The sequence below is a fragment of the Phoxinus phoxinus genome (genome assembly GCF_949152265.1).
Source record: "Phoxinus phoxinus genome assembly, chromosome: 12".
Classification (NCBI taxonomy): domain Eukaryota; kingdom Metazoa; phylum Chordata; class Actinopteri; order Cypriniformes; family Leuciscidae; genus Phoxinus; species Phoxinus phoxinus.
This window is the reverse complement of record NC_136887.1, coordinates 2616590-2634825: the sequence shown is the minus strand read 5'-3', so window position 1 is coordinate 2634825 and position 18236 is coordinate 2616590. Positions and strand designations below refer to the sequence as shown.

At 47.9% G+C, this 18236-nt stretch overlaps 1 protein-coding gene across 7 annotated transcripts in view; it reads right to left on the bottom strand.

The window, feature by feature from the left end:
- The window catches only part of ptcd3 (pentatricopeptide repeat domain 3), a 35487-nt gene that overhangs the window by 7755 nt on the left and 9496 nt on the right, over nucleotides 1–18236 (bottom strand). For all 7 annotated transcript variants that reach the window (XM_079630490.1, XM_079630491.1, XM_079630485.1 and 4 more), the window contains exons 16-20: nucleotides 12643–12671; nucleotides 12451–12557; nucleotides 12188–12266; nucleotides 12008–12098; nucleotides 670–755 (exon numbers count right to left, since the gene is read on the bottom strand). In XM_079630490.1, the coding sequence (XP_079486616.1) occupies nucleotides 670–755; nucleotides 12008–12098; nucleotides 12188–12266; nucleotides 12451–12557; nucleotides 12643–12671 (392 nt within the window). The remainder of the gene's footprint in view (nucleotides 1–669; nucleotides 756–12007; nucleotides 12099–12187; nucleotides 12267–12450; nucleotides 12558–12642; nucleotides 12672–18236) is intronic.

Below are 18236 nucleotides of genomic sequence, written 5' to 3'. Positions count from 1 at the left end.
CCCCATCTCTAAACCTGCCCATCACACACACACACACACAGACCCCATCTCTAAACCTGCCCATCACAGGAAACATTCTGCATTTTTAATAAAACATTGTTTTTTATAAAAAAAATTAAGCTATTTGAGTTATGAGGACTCATGAAATGTCCTCATAAACCATGTTTAAGTTGTAATACACATGTCATTATAAACATTTGTGTCCTCATAAATCACACATAGAGCACACACACACACACACACACACACACTATATGTGCAAACTCATTCATGCATTCTCAATTAACTAAAAAGAATAGAGAGAAGAGATTGGCTTCCAATGACAATGCATGGCATATCTGGATATCAAGAAGGCAGAAGACACACTAACATCAGTGCAGATCATCGGCCACTCGCTCTGTTCAGATCACATGTATTTACACATGTAGCATCAGTGTACCTGCGGAGTGTGTGTTTCTCTGGCCATCACACACACACACACACACACACACACACACACACACACACACACACACACACACACACACACACACACACACACGTAGCATCAGTGCGGCGGCTGTACCTGCGGAGTGTGTGTTTCTCTGGCCATCACACACACACACACACACACACACACACACACACACACACACACACACACACACAGCATCAGTGCGGCAGCTGTACCTGCGGAGTGTGTGTTTCTCTGGCCATCAGCGCCAGCAGATCCTCCACCAGCTTCTGTCGGTTCCCGTGGCCCAGCGTTTTGATATCTGTGCAACATCACATTATTGATATTTAATGCAGATGTCAGAATAAAACACAGTACAGTTCTGATCAAACCGACAGCGGGAACTAGATTCGCCTTCACACCGATGCACACTCATGTTTACTACAAGCGCTGCAGTTTTGTCGTCTGTCGCTTTAAACGCGCTGGCTCTTTAAAGCAGGAAGCATTCTGATTGGCTGTCAATGTTTTGATCATTCATCAGCTGGGAGCATCAGACCATTAAAGACATTGCAGATTATTTTAGTCAAAATTGCTGAAAAATCTTAGATAGAATCACTAGTAATATGATCCAATTACTTATCATGTTTGACAAATAGGTGGCACTGTGAACAAACTGATGAGTCGAGTGACAACAGCGGTTTTTATACGCATCGCATCAGAAACGAGTGATGGAAACGCCAAATTAAATAAAAATCTGCAGAAAACCGCTTTAGGTGGAGTTCGTGTGAATATAGGGAGATATAACGCATTTGCAGAATAAATTCTGACGTAGCGAACATTAAACCCAAGTGACCATTGAAGATTTAATGTGAATGATGATAATGTGAAGTATGATTCTTGGTACAGTAATACAGTGTTTAATATTGATGCTCCTACTGTGAGATGGTCCTCACTGCAGAACACGAAATCCAGGGGGAGGAGTTGGATCCACATCTGACTCCGCCCCCTGGATCTCACAGACTGCAGTGAGGTGCTACTGCCTACAGTGGCTAGGATATTTAACAGGATGAAAGTAAATAAAAGCCCAGATAGCATGAGTGGTCAGGTGAGTGGTCAGGTGTTGAGAGTGTGTAGTTTACAGTTCAGGGGTTTATCTACACAGATTTTCAATATGAATATAATAATATGCATATTGTCCCACAAATCTGGAAACAATAGGTTACTGTCGTAACCCCGGTTCTCTGAAACATCGAGTGGAGAGATCCACCTATGGGAAGGGCATCCGTACCTGACCTCTGCAGAAGCATCCAATTGCACCAAGTCTGGCTAGACAGACAGAAGCGCGCAGCCAATGCCAGGTAAGGCCCCGCCCCCTTACCTAGTGGCATATAATGCCTGCAAGCGCTGCTATTCTCCAGTAAGTATATTCGCTTCTCGTGCGGCAAGCGGGGCAAAGCTGGTGGATCTCTCCACTCGATGTTTCAGAGAACCGGGGTTACGACAGTAACCTATTGTTCTCTTTCATCATCTCGTGTTCGAGATCCACCTATGGGAGAGACATGGACAGCTCCCCGATTGCCCAATACACTCACAGTGAGGTTCTGAAAGCCAGAGAAGGACGGTCGCCCCAGGGGGGCGGTGCCAGACACGTCCCATAATCATGAACCTGCAATCCTGACGCACACACATAACTGCTGTGCACATGCAGGTGGTAATAACCCCAGCAACACCAATGTGCATATACACCCTGGAAGGATTGGAAATACGTGCTTGGTGACAGGAATGTGCATGGCCAGCCGGCCCATTCACTCCTTATTAGTTACTTCCAACGGGGTTACAGGGAAGGGCTAAGAAGACCCCACCCCTAAAACCGAATGTGCTACCGAAATACTGGTGACATCCAGCCGGTAGTAACGCACAAAGGTATGAGGAGAAGCCCAACTGGCAGCGGAGCAGATGTCCTGCAGTGACACTCCCCTAAACAAAGCCCAAGAGGCGGCTAAGCCCCTCGTGGAATGAGCTCTGATGCCCCCTGGGGGCTGCACTCCTTTTGATTCATAAGCCACAGCTATAGCATTCACAAGCCAATGTGAGAGGCGTTGCTTAGATATGGGACTCCCTTTGTGAGGGGGCGCCCATGAAATAAAGAGCTGGTCGCTCTTCCGGAACGCACTGGTCCTGGTCATATATGTCTGTAAAGCACGGACAGGACACAGAGCATTTAGCCTCTGATCCTCCGGGGAGGAAAACGGTGGAGGGTGAAAAGCGGAGAGCTCCAACACCTCCGAAGTGAACGCAGGGAAGCACTTCGGCATGAAGGCCGGATTAGGCTTAAGGGAAACCTTATCTCCACTAAGAGAGAATTTAGTGCACGAGGGATGAACCGAGAGTGCATGTAGCTCACTGACACGTTTAGCTGATGCCAAGGCCAAGAGCAAAACTGTCTTGAAGGACAGCAGCTTAAGGGAAATACTTCCCAGAGGCTCAAAAGGATGTTGAGACAGAGCCTCCAGCACCATGGAGAGGTCCCACTCAGGAACAGTTCTCCTGACGACTGGCAAAGAGCGACGGGCACCCTTCATAAATCTGCGGATTAGAGGATGCTGCCCGACTGTTGAGCCCTCAAAGCCCACATGACAGGCCGAAATCGAAGCCAGGTAGACCTTAATGGTGGAAAAAGACCTCCCTTTTTCCATGAGGTCTTGAAGGAAACACAAAATATCAGAAACTGAGCACTGATAAGATGTGAGACCACGCCCATCGCACCACCCTTCGAACACTTGCCACTTACAGCCATATAAGGACCGTGTAGAAACGGCTCTGGCATTCTGTATAGTGGCAATCACACGCGGCGAAAGCCCCAGTGCGCTTAGGTTCGTCCTCTCACGGGCCAGGCCCAGAGAGCCACCCTGTCCGGGTGTGGGTGGTAAATCTCCCCGTTCGCTTGGGACAATAGGTCCGTGCGTGGGGGGAGGCGCCACGGCTCGGCATATAACAGAGGGATTATCTCCGCCAGCCACGGTGCCTTGGGCCACCTGGGTGCAATCAGAATGAGAGACAGGCTCTGCTCTCTCACCCTGGCCAGTGTTGGAATTATCAAGCACAGGGGAGGAAAAGCATACAGCAGCACTCTGGGCCATGGGTGGGCCAGTGCATCTACCCCGAGGGGTGCGTCCACGTCCTTTAGCGAGAAGAACATAGGACAATGGTAGTTTTCGCGCGAGGCGAATAGATCTACGGTTGCCTGTCCGAATCTCATCCATAACATATCCACTATCTGGGGGTGAAGGCGCCAATCTCCGTAGATTGGATTTCCCCTTGATAGAAGATCCGCGCCTCTGTTCAGAATGCCCGGAACATGAGTCGCGCGTAACGACAGGAAAACCCGTCTGCTCCACACCAAAAGCTTGTAAGCTAGAGCGTGAAGTTTCGACGAGCGCACGCCGCCCTGACGGTTGATATAAGCCACAGCCGTGGTATTGTCGCAGCGTACGAGAACATGATGTCCCTGCAGGCGAGGCAGAAAATGATTCAGAGCTTTCCAAATGGTCAACAGCTCTAAATAATTTATGTGCGCTGAACGTAGTCTGCTCGGCCACAGACCGTTCACCGTTCTGCCCTCCTGGGTGGCACCCCAGCCTGTTAAGGACGCATCTGTCGTCACAACTTTCCGCATCATAACCGTCCCCAGAGGGGTTCCCTGTGCGTAAAAGTCTGCGCTCTTCCAGTGTAGCACGGCTGCCGAGCAGGCGCGCGTCACTATTACAGAGCGGCAAAGATCGCGAATCGGGCTGAAATGTAGTGACAAAACCCATTTCATGAACGCTCTCATTCTCAGGAGTCCCAGTGGCACAACTTGGATGGATGAAGCCATAAGACCCTGCAGCCTGAGGCATGTGCGATATTGCACTCTCGCCCCCTCTCTGAACTGCGAAAGACAGTTCATTAGAGAGAGAACGCGCTCTTGAGAGAGACGCGCTCGCATGGAGACTGAGTTCAACTCCAAGCCCAGGAAAATGACATTCTGACTGGGTGTAAAATTGCTCTTGCTCACATTCACTCTGAACCCGAGAGATGTGATGTGCGCGAGCACACGGCAGGTGTCCTGCAACACTTTCTCCTTCGATTCGGCTATTATGAGCCAATCGTCTATGTATGTCAGAATCCTCAGACCAGACATTCTCATGGGTGCTAAACCCGCCTCCGCACACAGACAGAAACTGCGAGGGCTTAGACTGAGCCCAAACGGCAGAACTGTGAATTCGTAACATGTGCCTTGGTAGGCGAAACGAAGAAACTTCCTGTGTGGCGGATAAATGCTTATATGGAAGAAAGCATCTTTCAGGTCTACCGATGTGAACCAGTCGTTCTGTTTTATGGCGCGGGCGAGCATGCCATGAGTTAGCATTCTGAAATTGTATTTCCTCAAATGTTTGTTCAACACACGAAGGTCCAAGATAGGGCGGAGAGAGCCGTCCTTCTTTGGGACCAGGAAATAACGAGAATAAAATCCCTGATTCATCAGACTGGGGGGCACCACCTGAATAGCTTCCTTGTTTAGGAGGGAGGATATTTCCTCTTTCAGAATGTGTGAAGCGTTCTCTTCCGTGTGTGAAGAGAGAACGCCGTTGAAATGCGGGGGTTTATATTGCAAACTGCAATCTGTAGCCCTGCATTATAGTACGCATCACCCACTCGGGAGCCGAAACTGCTTGCCAAGCCCGTTCGTGACTCGCGAGTGTTCCCACCCGAGCTGCAGCGGAGCTGTGTAAGCCCAGCTGACTAATTTGTGATGCAATGCCGCCATCTAGTGGATGAACTAGGGGCGACATGCCGGGGTTTAGAAAGATGTTCTCTCTCTGCAGGGAGATGAATTCTCTCTGCGGAGAGAGATCCTCTCTCCGTAACGAATTCATTTGATTCGTTTGTTTTAATGTGTTTTTTGTTTTTTTGTGTGTTTTGTGTTGGGGGAACACTGGGGCCGAAGCCTTTAATAATTTGGTGAGGGGAAGTGAGTGTGTGCGGTGTGGTGACACTGCTTTGTGACTTTTCCTCACAACAGACCCCTCGAACGTGAGGGGGGAACACACGTTCAACAAACACATGGGCTGGGCAACCTCGCGAGAGACCCTGCGTCTTTTGGACAGGGGTTCTTGGACATGAAGTGGACTCGATGCCCCCACCGGCCGAACATCAGGCAGGCCGCTTGTGTTTCGAGTCGGTGGGGGTAGGGTTAGATGGTCTTCCAGCCGCGGCCGCCAGTGCTTAGCAGGCGGTGGGTTATTCTGCCGTGGGGCGGGGGGTCTGTTGCGGGGCCTTTCCTTGCCCTGGTGGAAATGTCGTCCCATGGCAGGTGGGTTAGGCAAACGCGCAGGGGGTGCCTGGCGTGGGGCCGCCTTCCTAGGAAGACATAACTTGAAGGCCTCATCCTCCTTTTTGTCGTCACACCGTTGTTGCATCAATGCGACGGCGGGGCCGAAGAGAGCCCGGCCGGGCTCCACCGATGCGCCCGCGATGCGCCGCTTCTCACTGTCAGGAAGGCCCGACAGGTTAAGCCAGAGCGCGCGCTCTCCCACCACAGAAAGCGCCATAGAGCGCCCGCAGGCTTGGACGGCCTGCCGAGCGTTACGGAGGACGAGGTCGTTCACCGTGAGGATCTCCTTCCACAAGGTTAGAGAAGGAGTTCCCTTTTCCAGCTGTTGCCCTAATTCGTCCAAAATCTCCGCCTGGTAAGCGGAGAGGAGTGAAGAGACGTTCAGGGCCCTGACAGCCAAGGCCGAGGATTTGTATGCGGCCTGGTGAACTGAGGCAGAAAAACGGTCCATCTTGTTGGGCAAGACCGGCTTCGGGGGAGCGAGCAGCCCTCCCTGAGCGGGGTTAAGGTGCCTGGCGATGGAAGGCTCGATAGCGGGGGGGTCACCCATACCATGAGCTGCCATGTCCTTCACCTCAAGACCCGTGAGACCGTGTTTGAAGTCGAGGGGGTCGCTCCAATTGTGCCTCATGTGCTTCGCGCACGCTGGAAGGACGGGGAAGAGTTGTTTTCTCGGACCGGGAGGGGGTCCCAGCACTTTCCCGTCGTAAATATCCCTCTCCTGGTCGGTGGCGCTCTGTGGAGCCGGCCATTCCATGTTGAGGCGAGCGGCCGCTCGCTCACAAACTTCCAGGAGGATGGACTGAGGCAAGGCCGTGTGGGCGCTAGCCTGGGGAAAGCCAGAGGGCGGGATGGCCTCCTCGTCCTCTGAGACCCCAAGAAGTGCCGCGTCATCCTCATCGCCGGAACCGGCCGGTTCGTCGACGAGCGTGAGGTTGCCCGCGAAGATGTCCTCTTCGGGGAACGCGGGATTGGGCTGGTCAGCCCAAATGAGAGAGGTGGCGCCCCGGGAGTCCCCCGGTAGCGCGTCGTCGTCACCGTGTCCCCCATTCGAGTCAGAGAGGCCGAGCTCGGAGCACTGGGTCGCTGCAACTTTCAGACGACGTCGTAAAAGCTTCTTGGGCAGCATAAGGCAGTGACTGCAATTTTCCGGGTTCTCCAAGGCTTCTTGAGCATGTTTAAGGCCCAAGCAGACCACGCAGAACGGGTGAAGGTCCTTAGCGGCGATGAGCGCACCACACGCGGCCGGGCAGGCCCGTGATAGGCTGTTCCCCGGAGAAGCGGCAGGTTTAGACAGCGACATTCCGGAGAAGAACTCGGAAAAATCCGTGGCGGGCAGCCGTGGAAGGAGGAGCAGGTGAAAAACGGCGAGAGCGCGGGCGGCTCCGAATGCAGAACACAGCAGAAAGGCTGAAAAGACAACTGTCACGTCTGACAGAGGCTGATCAGGCGATATGTCCTCCTGAAGACACGAAAGTGAGCAGCGTAATCCAACCGAACTGTGTCAGTGCAGAGATCGCGAGAAGCGAATGTCAACTGGAGAATAGCAGCGCTTGCAGGCATTATATGCCACTAGGTAAGGGGGCGGGGCCTTACCTGGCATTGGCTGCGCGCTTCTGTCTGTCTAGCCAGACTTGGTGCAATTGGATGCTTCTGCAGAGGTCAGGTACGGATGCCCTTCCCATAGGTGGATCTCGAACACGAGATGATGAAAGAGAACATGTCACATGTTCCTGTGGCGAAATGCTGGAGTCTGGAGGTTTTAAAGTCCCCCTGTGGTGTAAATCCAGCTTTTAATGTAGTTTATGTGTGTATGTGGTGTTTTTAATCTGCTTTAACACACACCATGTGTAAGTTCATAAGTGGACAGCATTGCTGAGTATTTTCTGCTTAAAACTGCAGTGAACCAAAGACAGTCTCAAAAACACGGTGTGAAATCAAATCGCTGGTGTTTCTGACGTCACACACTACCTTGTAACCAATCAGATCAACGTGTGATCGTCCACCAGTGGATCTCTGAGTGAGTGAGTGGGAGGAGGCGGGGCTCATTTGCATATTCATAGAACCACGCATACTAAATGAGGCAAAGGGTGTCGAGTTACATTCAAGATTTTTAAAGACATGAAACGTTTAAATATGTAATTTTGGTGATCAAATATGAGTTTTAAGGGATACAATTAATGACTACAGGGGGACTTTAAGTAATCTTCAGGGGGTTGCGGCCCACAAGGGGTCATATTTTGAAAAGTTTTGAGCAATGAGCATTAAATAAAAGTCCTTAACTTTTTCTATTCAAAATTGACTACATTTATATAACGAGCGAGTTCATCATGAATCCATTTTCCAATCTGTGTTTTTGTCTTATCCTGAGCCACTGGTACTCCTATAATAATAAGTGTTTACATTGGGACTATTTTACACGGGTTCAGATGTGGAGTAGCCCAGGACCTGCGTGACTCGCCATAGACGTACACAGAGAGAAGTAGTTCCGGCTACAATGTTCTTCCGTAAGACGCATTATTATCGCTCGCTATAGCGCCAAAAGCGTAAAAAACAAAGCCTCACAAATAACATGCCAGTATTGAGGCCCCAGACAGCAGTCATTTAGTAATAGCATATTCTTTCTTTTTTTACCTGCACACCAGTGTGAATATTTTTGTTATTGCATTTCAAATAGGGCCAATTGATAGGCTACTCTTGGGCTTACGTTTTTAAATTACAAAGGGCCTACTGATGTTTTTGTTATTGTGTTTTCAATATTATAGGCTATTTTTTGTGCATAAACATATCTGGTTATAGTAAACATACCGTTTGTTTGAAAACAACATATTTTGTCATCCTTGCTGCAAGCTTACAAGAGCGATAATATCAGTAAATGTGAAGGGGGGCCTAAAATATTTTCTTGGGAAAAAGGGGGTCTCAGACAAAAAAAGGTTGGGAACCACTGCTCTAAGGGATAAATAAACTAAACTGGCTAATCGGCTGTTTCCGCTGATGGCGTTTTATTAACAAGGTTACCAATACCAGCATCATCCGCTCAAACAACCGGATGGGCACGCACTTAATTCGCATTTGTTTGTTTTTTAGGCAAATTTTGAAAAGATTGGCTTCACGTTTGGATGGAAACCCAGCTAATGACACAGAGTTTGGTCTTGCAGAGCGTGAGCAGCACGCGTGTAAATCCAGAGGAGCATCGTCCATTCTGTCACGTTTCTCAGGTGTTCTCCTCAGACCACTGTCGGTCAACTGCTCTGATTTATCATGAGTTTTGGCCAAACTATTCAGAAGTTACATGCAAAAATTGCCATTTTTCATATCTCCTGACCACTAGGTGGCACTGTACCAAAATTGAGCAAGTATTCTCAAGTCATGGTTGTCATAACACACACCAAGTTTGGCCAGAACACGCTAAAGCGTTGTGGAGATATAGCCTCACGTTCACTTGGCGTGCTCTTCATCATATTTGTTAATGTGATATTCAACAGTTTGAAGAATAAACTTGATTTCCATAATTTTTTGTCACAATGGAATGATGATCTGGTTCAATTTGCGTAAAAATTTAATTTTGAAAAAGTAGGTTTTTCAGAAATTCCAAAATGGCAGGAAAATTTCAATGATGGGAAATGATGGTTCAAAGGTTATTAGCATAAATGAGTGCAACTTTGGACAGGTGGTGGCGCTAGAGGGAGTGAGTTAGAGACTCCACATTGGGTGTGGTTCATGTGCAGAAGGTCCTCTATCTGTGTGCCAGATCTATGGGATGCCATAGGCTCAGACACTAAGGGTGTATTCACACCAGGAAAGTCCGATAGTTCACTTGCTTTGGTCCGGACCAAATTTTTGTTTTTGTTTTTTTGTTTGGTACGGTTCGCTTTCACACTGCTCTTTTTGCAAGTGAACCAAAATGTGTAAACAAAACCACACGTGTGCTAAGGTCGTCCATTCATTGGACAAGGATTCTCAAGTAGAGAAATCAGGAAGTGCAAAAAAAAAAAAAGGCTCGGAGATATATAAAAAATAAAATAAAAAAAAAAATAAAAAAAATTGGAGATATTTCGTACTGCAATATTTGTTCTTTTTTGGCCTGACTTCTAATAGTCGAGGATTCGGCGATTCGATTCGGAGAGGTCTGATTCGACTATGAACCTCATGGTCGAATAGTAGGGAAGTGTTATCAGAGCCGCTAGCCATTTTTGCTATGCGTAATTGCATAATTTATTTATGATGCCCCCTACCCCGAGAAACTTCGTCTTCATGAGGAACACGCGCGCGGACTTGCTCTCTCTCCCTCTCTGCCATGCACGCGCTACGCGGTTTGGAGCACAGTCTCTGTCTCGCGGGCGCGCTCGCTCTAGATTCCGGAGATTTTAACTAATTCGCGGGCATCAGCGAGCCGCTATCAATATGCGGGAGACTCCCGGAACTTCCTTTGGGATGTCTGTATTTCTATACTGAAATAATATCTGCATTATAATTATTGATTTTTTATTAGGCTATTTTTTTGGTGCCCCCTCAGCTCTTGGGCACAGCGCGTGATGCGCGTGGTGGGAGCGGCGGCGCTGAGTGTTATGTAACCAATGAGCAGCAGCACACTACATGCCTAACGTCCGGACCGCATTTGTTAGCATTTACGGATTTATTGGCTCTCAGTGGCTTCTAAAAAATCATCAAAAGTGTGGGAGTATTTCGAGAAGGTTAAAGATGACCCAAAGAAAGTTAAGTGCAAGCTGAAGGCTGCGCGCGAAGCGTCTCAGCAACGAAGACATCCTTCCTTTTTCTTTTCTTTTTTTTCTGCATGTGCACTTTCTGAAGCCCATTCGATTATAACTTATATTAGGCCTATGTTTATTTTCGTTGTTGTGTAATTGTTTTTATTTATTCAGGCAGGGTTATTGTATTTTGAAAAATGTTTATGACATTTTGGACTAGTGCCAGGCTGTTGCGCTAAGTCTAATTTTATTTATTTATTTTATCCCGATTCCCGAGTGTGAACTGTGAATTAAAAGCCAAGAAATAGGTTCCTAAGTGAGAGATAAAGGCATGTTTTGGCACGTTGTTGTTTTTGAAGCCAATGTGTTCCTATTTTATGTGAACTTTTCTGATGTTTGATGTGTGATATGTTTTGTTCATCTGGCTTTAAATTAATAAAAGGTATTTGTTACACACCATATTTTTTTTTAGCTCTTTTGTTTGAAATGGAAAAAATCTAGCTGCTATCAAAAAGAAAAAAAAAAAAAAGAAAAAAAAATTAGACTATCAGTCGACTACGGCAAAATCTAACGAATCAGATTCGACTATGAAAATCCTTAGTCGAAAACAGCCCTAGTTCTTTTACTGTTTTTGTGTTATTCTCTACAAACGCAATATGAAGAAACTAATGAGTATCATATGACACAATGTCATCTTTACGATGTTATAATTCGGATTTTGAGAAGACGACGATGTGCTGCAAGACGGTTCCGGCGGAGAGAACATGCTCTCGTGTGCGTCTATATGGGATGCTGACAGTGGGTATAAAGTATAAAGTTTAGATTCATAGAGAGGGGCTATGTTCACACATTCAAATAATGAGATTCTTATTGTATACTGCTAACAAGTGCTGTCAACGTTAACGCTTGCGATTAAGTTTGACCAGTTTAACGTAAATTAACACAGCTCCCCCCCACACACACCATCCCTGTATTGTAACTATCGTTACATTATATGAACTCGCTCGTATTCATGCAAATGCTTTTAAAGCATTTATGCGCGATTAGACTAAAGAGAACGCTCTGTGTGTGAATGTCCTGATGCGCACACACTCATTCATTCATTCCATTCCAATGATGCACTCACGACGCGCAGAAAGACGCGCAACAGTAGTGGCCAGACAGCGTGCCGGAATGGAATTCTCTTTCGCACTTGAACGAACAATATTGGGTCGATATTGATATTGGGCCGATATTGGGCCGGTTCATGTTCACATCGTAAACGAACCGTACCAGAGTTCGTTTGGAACCGTACCGAGACCACCTCTTCAGCCGGGTCTCGGTTCGATTGTTTGGTCCGCACCCGAGTGCGATTGCTGTATTCACACCTGCGCAAAAGGTCCGCACCAAGGGGGGAAACGAACTAGAGTTCGATTCAATCGAACCAAACAAGGCAGGTGTGAATACACCCTAAGATAGGTGTGGCCCATAATCAATAAATCTGTCAATCACCTTTCCATATCTGCGGGATGAGTTCTAATCTGTTGTCGGTATCCAGCGCTCGGAGTAGATCCGTCATGACGTTAGAACTGGGGTAGTACACCTGAAACCAGATCACACCAGTGATGTCACATCCTGTGTGCGTTCACATGTAGCAGTGCATGAGTGTGTGTGTGTGTGTGTGTTACTCACTGAGGGAACCAGATCTCTGTACCACTTCATCATCACGTCCACACTCTCCATCAGACAGAGCAGACTGAAGAAGCGCGCGCTGAAACACACACACACACACACACAGGTTAGACGCCATACAAGCTTATTAATAATTCACTGGAATACACAAAGAATCTCAAAATCTGAAAGCCATCATGGGGCGCAGGAATAATGTGGATTGAGTTTAACGCAGATGAAGACGGAAAAGCTGCTAGTGATTGAGTTTGCAGGAATATACTCACTAGTAGATGTTCTGCTTGACATAATCTCCCACGAGTCTCCAGTTGTCTCCGACTCCCAGCAGCTCATGGACCCTGTACGCCTGCTCGATGTCCTTGGTGTCGAGGCACTGTAGACAGAGACGCCACACAGCGTCACGCTTCATAATTATGTGGCATTAACCATCAAGCGGTGTCGTGTGTAAGCGCACTTACGATTCTCATGGCGGTGATGAAGAACTGAGCTGGAAAACAACAGCAGCACAGGTGAGATTCAGGTGTGACTCAGGTTTGATTGTACAGGTGTCATTCAGGTGTGACAGATGTGAAGTACAGGTGTGATAAGACAGGGGTGATAGGTGTGACGTACAGGTCTGATTCAGGTGTGACGTACAGGTCTGATTCAGGTGTGACGTACAGGTGTGATAGTACAGGTCTGATTCAGGTGTGACGTACAGGTCTGATTCAGGTGTGACGTACAGGTGTGATAGTACAGGTCTGATTCAGGTGTGACGTACAGGTGTGATAGTACAGGTCTGATTCAGGTGTGACGTACAGGTCTGATTCAGGTGTGACGTACAGGTGTGATAGTACAGGTCTGATTCAGGTGTGACGTACAGGTGTGATAGTACAGGTCTGATTCAGGTGCGATGTACAGGTGTGACGTACAGGTCTGATTCAGGTGTGACGTACAGGTCTGATTCAGGTGTGACGTACAGGTGTGATAGTACAGGTCTGATTCAGGTGTGACGTACAGGTGTGATAGTACAGGTCTGATTCCGGTGTGACGTACAGGTGAGATAGTACAGGTCTGATTCAGGTGTGACGTACAGGTGTGATAGTACAGGTCTGATTCAGGTGCGATGTACAGGTGTGATAGTACAGGTCTGATTCAGGTGTGACGTACAGGTCTGATTCAGGTGTGACGTACAGGTGTGATAGTACAGGTCTGGTACAGGTGTGACGTATAGGTCTGATTCAGGTCTGGTACAGGTGTGATAGTACAGGTCTGATTCAGGTGTGACGTACAGGTCTGATTCAGGTGTGACGTACAGGTGTGATAGTACAGGTCTGGTACAGGTGTGATAGTACAGGTCTGATTCAGGTGCGATGTACAGGTGTGATAGTACAGGTCTGATTCAGGTGTGACGTACAGGTGTGATAGTACAGGTCTGATTCAGGTGCGATGTACAGGTGTGATAGTACAGGTCTGATTCATGTACAGGTGTGATAGTACAGGTCTGATTCAGGTGTGACGTACAGGTGTGATAGTACAGGTCTGATTCAGGTGTGACGTACAGGTCTGATTCAGGTGCGATGTACAGGTCTGATTCAGGTGCGATGTACAGGTCTGATTCAGGTGTGACGTACAGGTGTGATAGTACAGGTCTGATTCAGGTGCGATGTACAGGTCTGATTCAGGTGTGACAGGTGTGATAGTACAGGTCTGATTCAGGTGTGACGTAGAGGTGTGATTCAGGTGTGACGTACAGGTGAGATAGTACAGGTCTGATTCAGGTGCTATGTACAGGTCTGATTCAGGTGTGACAGGTGTGATAGTACAGGTCTGATTCAGGTGTGACGTAGAGGTGTGATTCAGGTGTGACGTACAGGTGAGATAGTGCAGGTCTGATTCAGGTGCGATGTACAGATCTGATTCAGGTGTGATAGTACAGGTCTGATTCAGGTGTGACAGGTGTGACGCACAGGTGTGATAGTACAGGTGTGATAGTACAGGTCTGATTCAGATGTGACGTAGTGGTGTGACGTAGAGGTGTGACGTAGAGGTGTGACAGTAGAGGTGTGATTCAGGTGTGACAGTACAGGTGTGATAGTACAGGTCTGATTCAGGTGTGATAGTACAGGTCTGATTCAGGTGCGATGTACAGGTCTGATTCAGGTGTGATAGTACAGGTCTGATTCAGGTGCGATGTACAGGTCTGATTCAGGTGTGATAGTACAGGTCTGATTCAGGTGTGACAGGTGTGACGCACAGGTGTGACAGGTGTGATAGTACAAGTCTGATTCAGGTGTGACAGGTGTGATAGTACAGGTCTGATTCAGGTGTGACGCACAGGTGTGACAGTACAGGTCTGATTCAGGTGTGACAGGTGTGACGCACAGGTGTGACAGGTGTGATAGTACAGGTCTGATTCAGGTGTGACAGGTGTGACAGTACAGGTCTGATTCAGGTGTGACGCACAGGTGTGACAGGTGTGATAGTACAGGTCTGATTCAGGTGTGACAGGTGTGATAGTACAGGTCTGATTCAGGTGTGACAGGTGTGACGCACAGGTGTGACAGGTGTGATAGTACAGGTCTGATTCAGGTGTGACAGGTGTGACAGTACAGGTCTGATTCAGGTGTGACGCACAGGTGTGACAGGTGTGATAGTACAGGTCTGATTCAGGTGTGACAGGTGTGATAGTACAGGTCTGATTCAGGTGTGACAGGTGTGACGCACAGGTGTGACAGGTGTGATAGTACAGGTCTGATTCAGGTGTGACGTAGAGGTGTGACAGTAGAGGTGTGATTCAGGTGTGACAGTAGAGGTGTGATTCAGGTGTGACAGTAGAGGTGTGATAGTACAGGTCTGATTCAGGTGTGACGTAGAGGTGTGACAGTAGAGGTGTGATTCAGGTGTGACAGTAGAGGTGTGATTCAGGTGTGACAGTAGAGGTGTGATAGTACAGGTCTGATTCAGGTGTGACGTAGAGGTGTGACGTACAGGTGTGACAGTAGAGGTGTGATTCAGGTGTGACGTACAGGTGTGATTCAGACATTCTGTAGGCGTTTCTAAACAGGCATCAATACATGCAGAAGTGTAATGCTTAGGGTTAGTCCTAATACACACACTTGCGGTGTTGGCCAATTGAAAGTGTATTCGTGTGACAGGAAGTAAGTGTGCAAGACTAATCACATTTCTGATAAATGCCTAAGCGCAGTACACTGAACACTTCAATCTTCTCATTATATCCACTGCAGCATCAGCTCTCTTCTCACAGAGTCTGACACAGTTTGATAAAGGATTCAGTCTCTCTAAACCCCGCCTTTCCGAGAGCCTGCTCTGCCCTAATTGGTCAGATGAACCAGTCTGTTGTGATTGGCCTACTCTGATTGGTCAGATGACCCAGTCTGTTGTGATTGGTCTACTCTGCTCTGATTGGTCAGATGACCCAGTCTGTTGTGATTGGTCTACTCTGCTCTGATTGGTCAGATTACCCAGACTGTTGTGATTGGTCTGCTCTGCTGTGATTGGTCAGATGGCCCAGTCTGTTGTGATTGGTCTACTCTGCTCTGATTGGTCAGATTACCCAGACTGTTGTGATTGGTCTGCTCTGCTCTGAATGGTCAGATGACCCAGTCTGTTGTGATTGGTCTACTCTGCTCTGATTGGTCAGATTACCCAGACTGTTGTGATTGGTCTGCTCTGCTCTGATTGGTCAGATGACCCAGTCTGCTGTGATTGGTCAGATGGCCCAGTCTGTTGTGATTGGTCTACTCTGCTCTGATTGGTCAGATTACCCAGACTGTTGTGATTGGTCTACTCTGATTGGTCCGATGACCCAGTCTGTTGTGATTGGCCTACTCTGATTGGTCAGATGAACCAGTCTGTTGTGATTGGCCTACTCTGATTGGTCAGATGACCCAGTCTGTTGTGATTGGTCTACTCTGCTCTGATTGGTCAGATGACCCAGTCTGTTGTGATTGGTCTGCTCTGCTCTGATTGGTCAGATGACCCAGTCTGTTGTGATTGGTCTACTCTGCTCTGATTGGTCAGATTACCCAGACTGTTGTGATTGGTCTGCTCTGCTCTGATTGGTCAGATGACCCAGTCTGCTGTGATTGGTCAGATGGCCCAGTCTGTTGTGATTGGTCTACTCTGCTCTGATTGGTCAGATTACCCAGACTGTTGTGATTGGTCTACTCTGATTGGTCCGATGACCCAGTCTGTTGTGATTGGTCTGCTCTGATTGGTCAGATGACCCAGTCTGTTGTGATTGGCCTACTCTGCTCTGATTGGTCAGATGGCCCACTCTGTTGTGATTGGCCTACTCTGCTCTGATTGGTCAGATGGCCCAGTCTGTTGTGATTGGTCTACTCTGCTCGGTCATATGACCCAGTCTGTTGTGATTGGTCTACTCTGCTCTGATTGGTCAGATGAACCAGTCTGTTGTGATTGGCCTACTCTGCTCTGATTGGTCAGATGGCCCAGTCTGTTGTGATTGGCCTACTCTGCTATGATTGGTCAGATGAACCAGTCTGTTGTGATTGGCCTACTCTGCTCTGATTGGTCAGATGGCCCAGTCTGTTGTGATTGGCCTACTCTGCTATGATTGGTCATATGACCCAGTCTGTTGTGATTGGTCTACTCTGCTCTGATTGGTCAGATGACCCAGTCTGTTGTGATTGGCCTACTCTGCTCTGATTGGTCAGATGAACCAGTCTGTTGTGATTGGCCTACTCTGCTCTGATTGGTCAGATGAACCAGTCTGTTGTGATTGGCCTACTCTGCTCTGATTGGTCAGATGGCCCAGTCTGTTGTGATTGGCCTACTCTGCTCTGATTGGTCAAATGACCCAGTCTGTTGTGATTGGTCTACTCTGCTCTGATTGGTCATATGACCCAGTCTGTTGTGATTGGCCTACTCTGCTCTGATTGGTCAAATGACCCAGTCTGTTGTGATTGGTCTACTCTGCTCTGATTGGTCAGATGACCCAGTCTGTTGTGATTGGCCTACTCTGCTCTGATTGGTCAGATGGCCCAGTCTGTTGTGATTGGTCTACTCTGATTGGTCAGATGACCCAGTCTGTTGTGATTGGTCTACTCTGATTGGTCAGATGACCCAGTCTGTTGTGATTGGTCTACTCTGATTGTCAGATGACCCAGACTGTTGTGATTGGTCTACTCTGCTCTGATTGGTCAGATGGCCCAGTCTGTTGTGATTGGTCTACTCTGATTGGTCAGATGACCCAGTCTGTTGTGATTGGTCTACTCTGATTGGTCAGATGACCCAGTCTGTTGTGATTGGTCTACTCTGATTGTCAGATGACCCAGACTGTTGTGATTGGTCTACTCTGCTCTGATTGGTCAGATGACCCAGTCTGTTGTGATTGGTCTACTCCGATTGTCAGATGACCCAGTCTGTTGTGATCGGTCTACTCTGATTGGTCAGATGACCCAGTCTGTTGTGATTGGTCTACTCTGCTCTGATTGGTCAGATGACCCAGACTGTTGTGATTGGTCTACTCTGCTCTGATTGGTCAGATGACCCAGTCTGTTGTGATTGGTCTACTCTGCTCTGATTGGTCAGATGACCCAGTCTGTTGTGATTGGTCTACTCTGCTCTGATTGGTCAGATGACCCAGTCTGTTGTGATTGGTCTACTCTGCTCTGATTGGTCAGATGACCCAGTCTGTTGTGATTGGCCTACTCTGCTCTGATTGGTCAGATGGCCCAGTCTGTTGTGATTGGTCTACTCTGATTGGTCAGATGACCCAGTCTGTTGTGATTGGTCTACTCTGATTGGTCAGATGACCCAGTCTGTTGTGATTGGTCTACTCTGATTGTCAGATGACCCAGACTGTTGTGATTGGTCTACTCTGCTCTGATTGGTCAGATGGCCCAGTCTGTTGTGATTGGTCTACTCTGATTGGTCAGATGACCCAGTCTGTTGTGATTGGTCTACTCTGCTCTGATTGGTCAGATGACCCAGTCTGTTGTGATTGGTCTACTCTGCTCTGATTGCTCAGATAACCCAGTCTGTTGTGATTGGTCTGCTCTGATTGGTCAGATAACCCAGTCTGTTG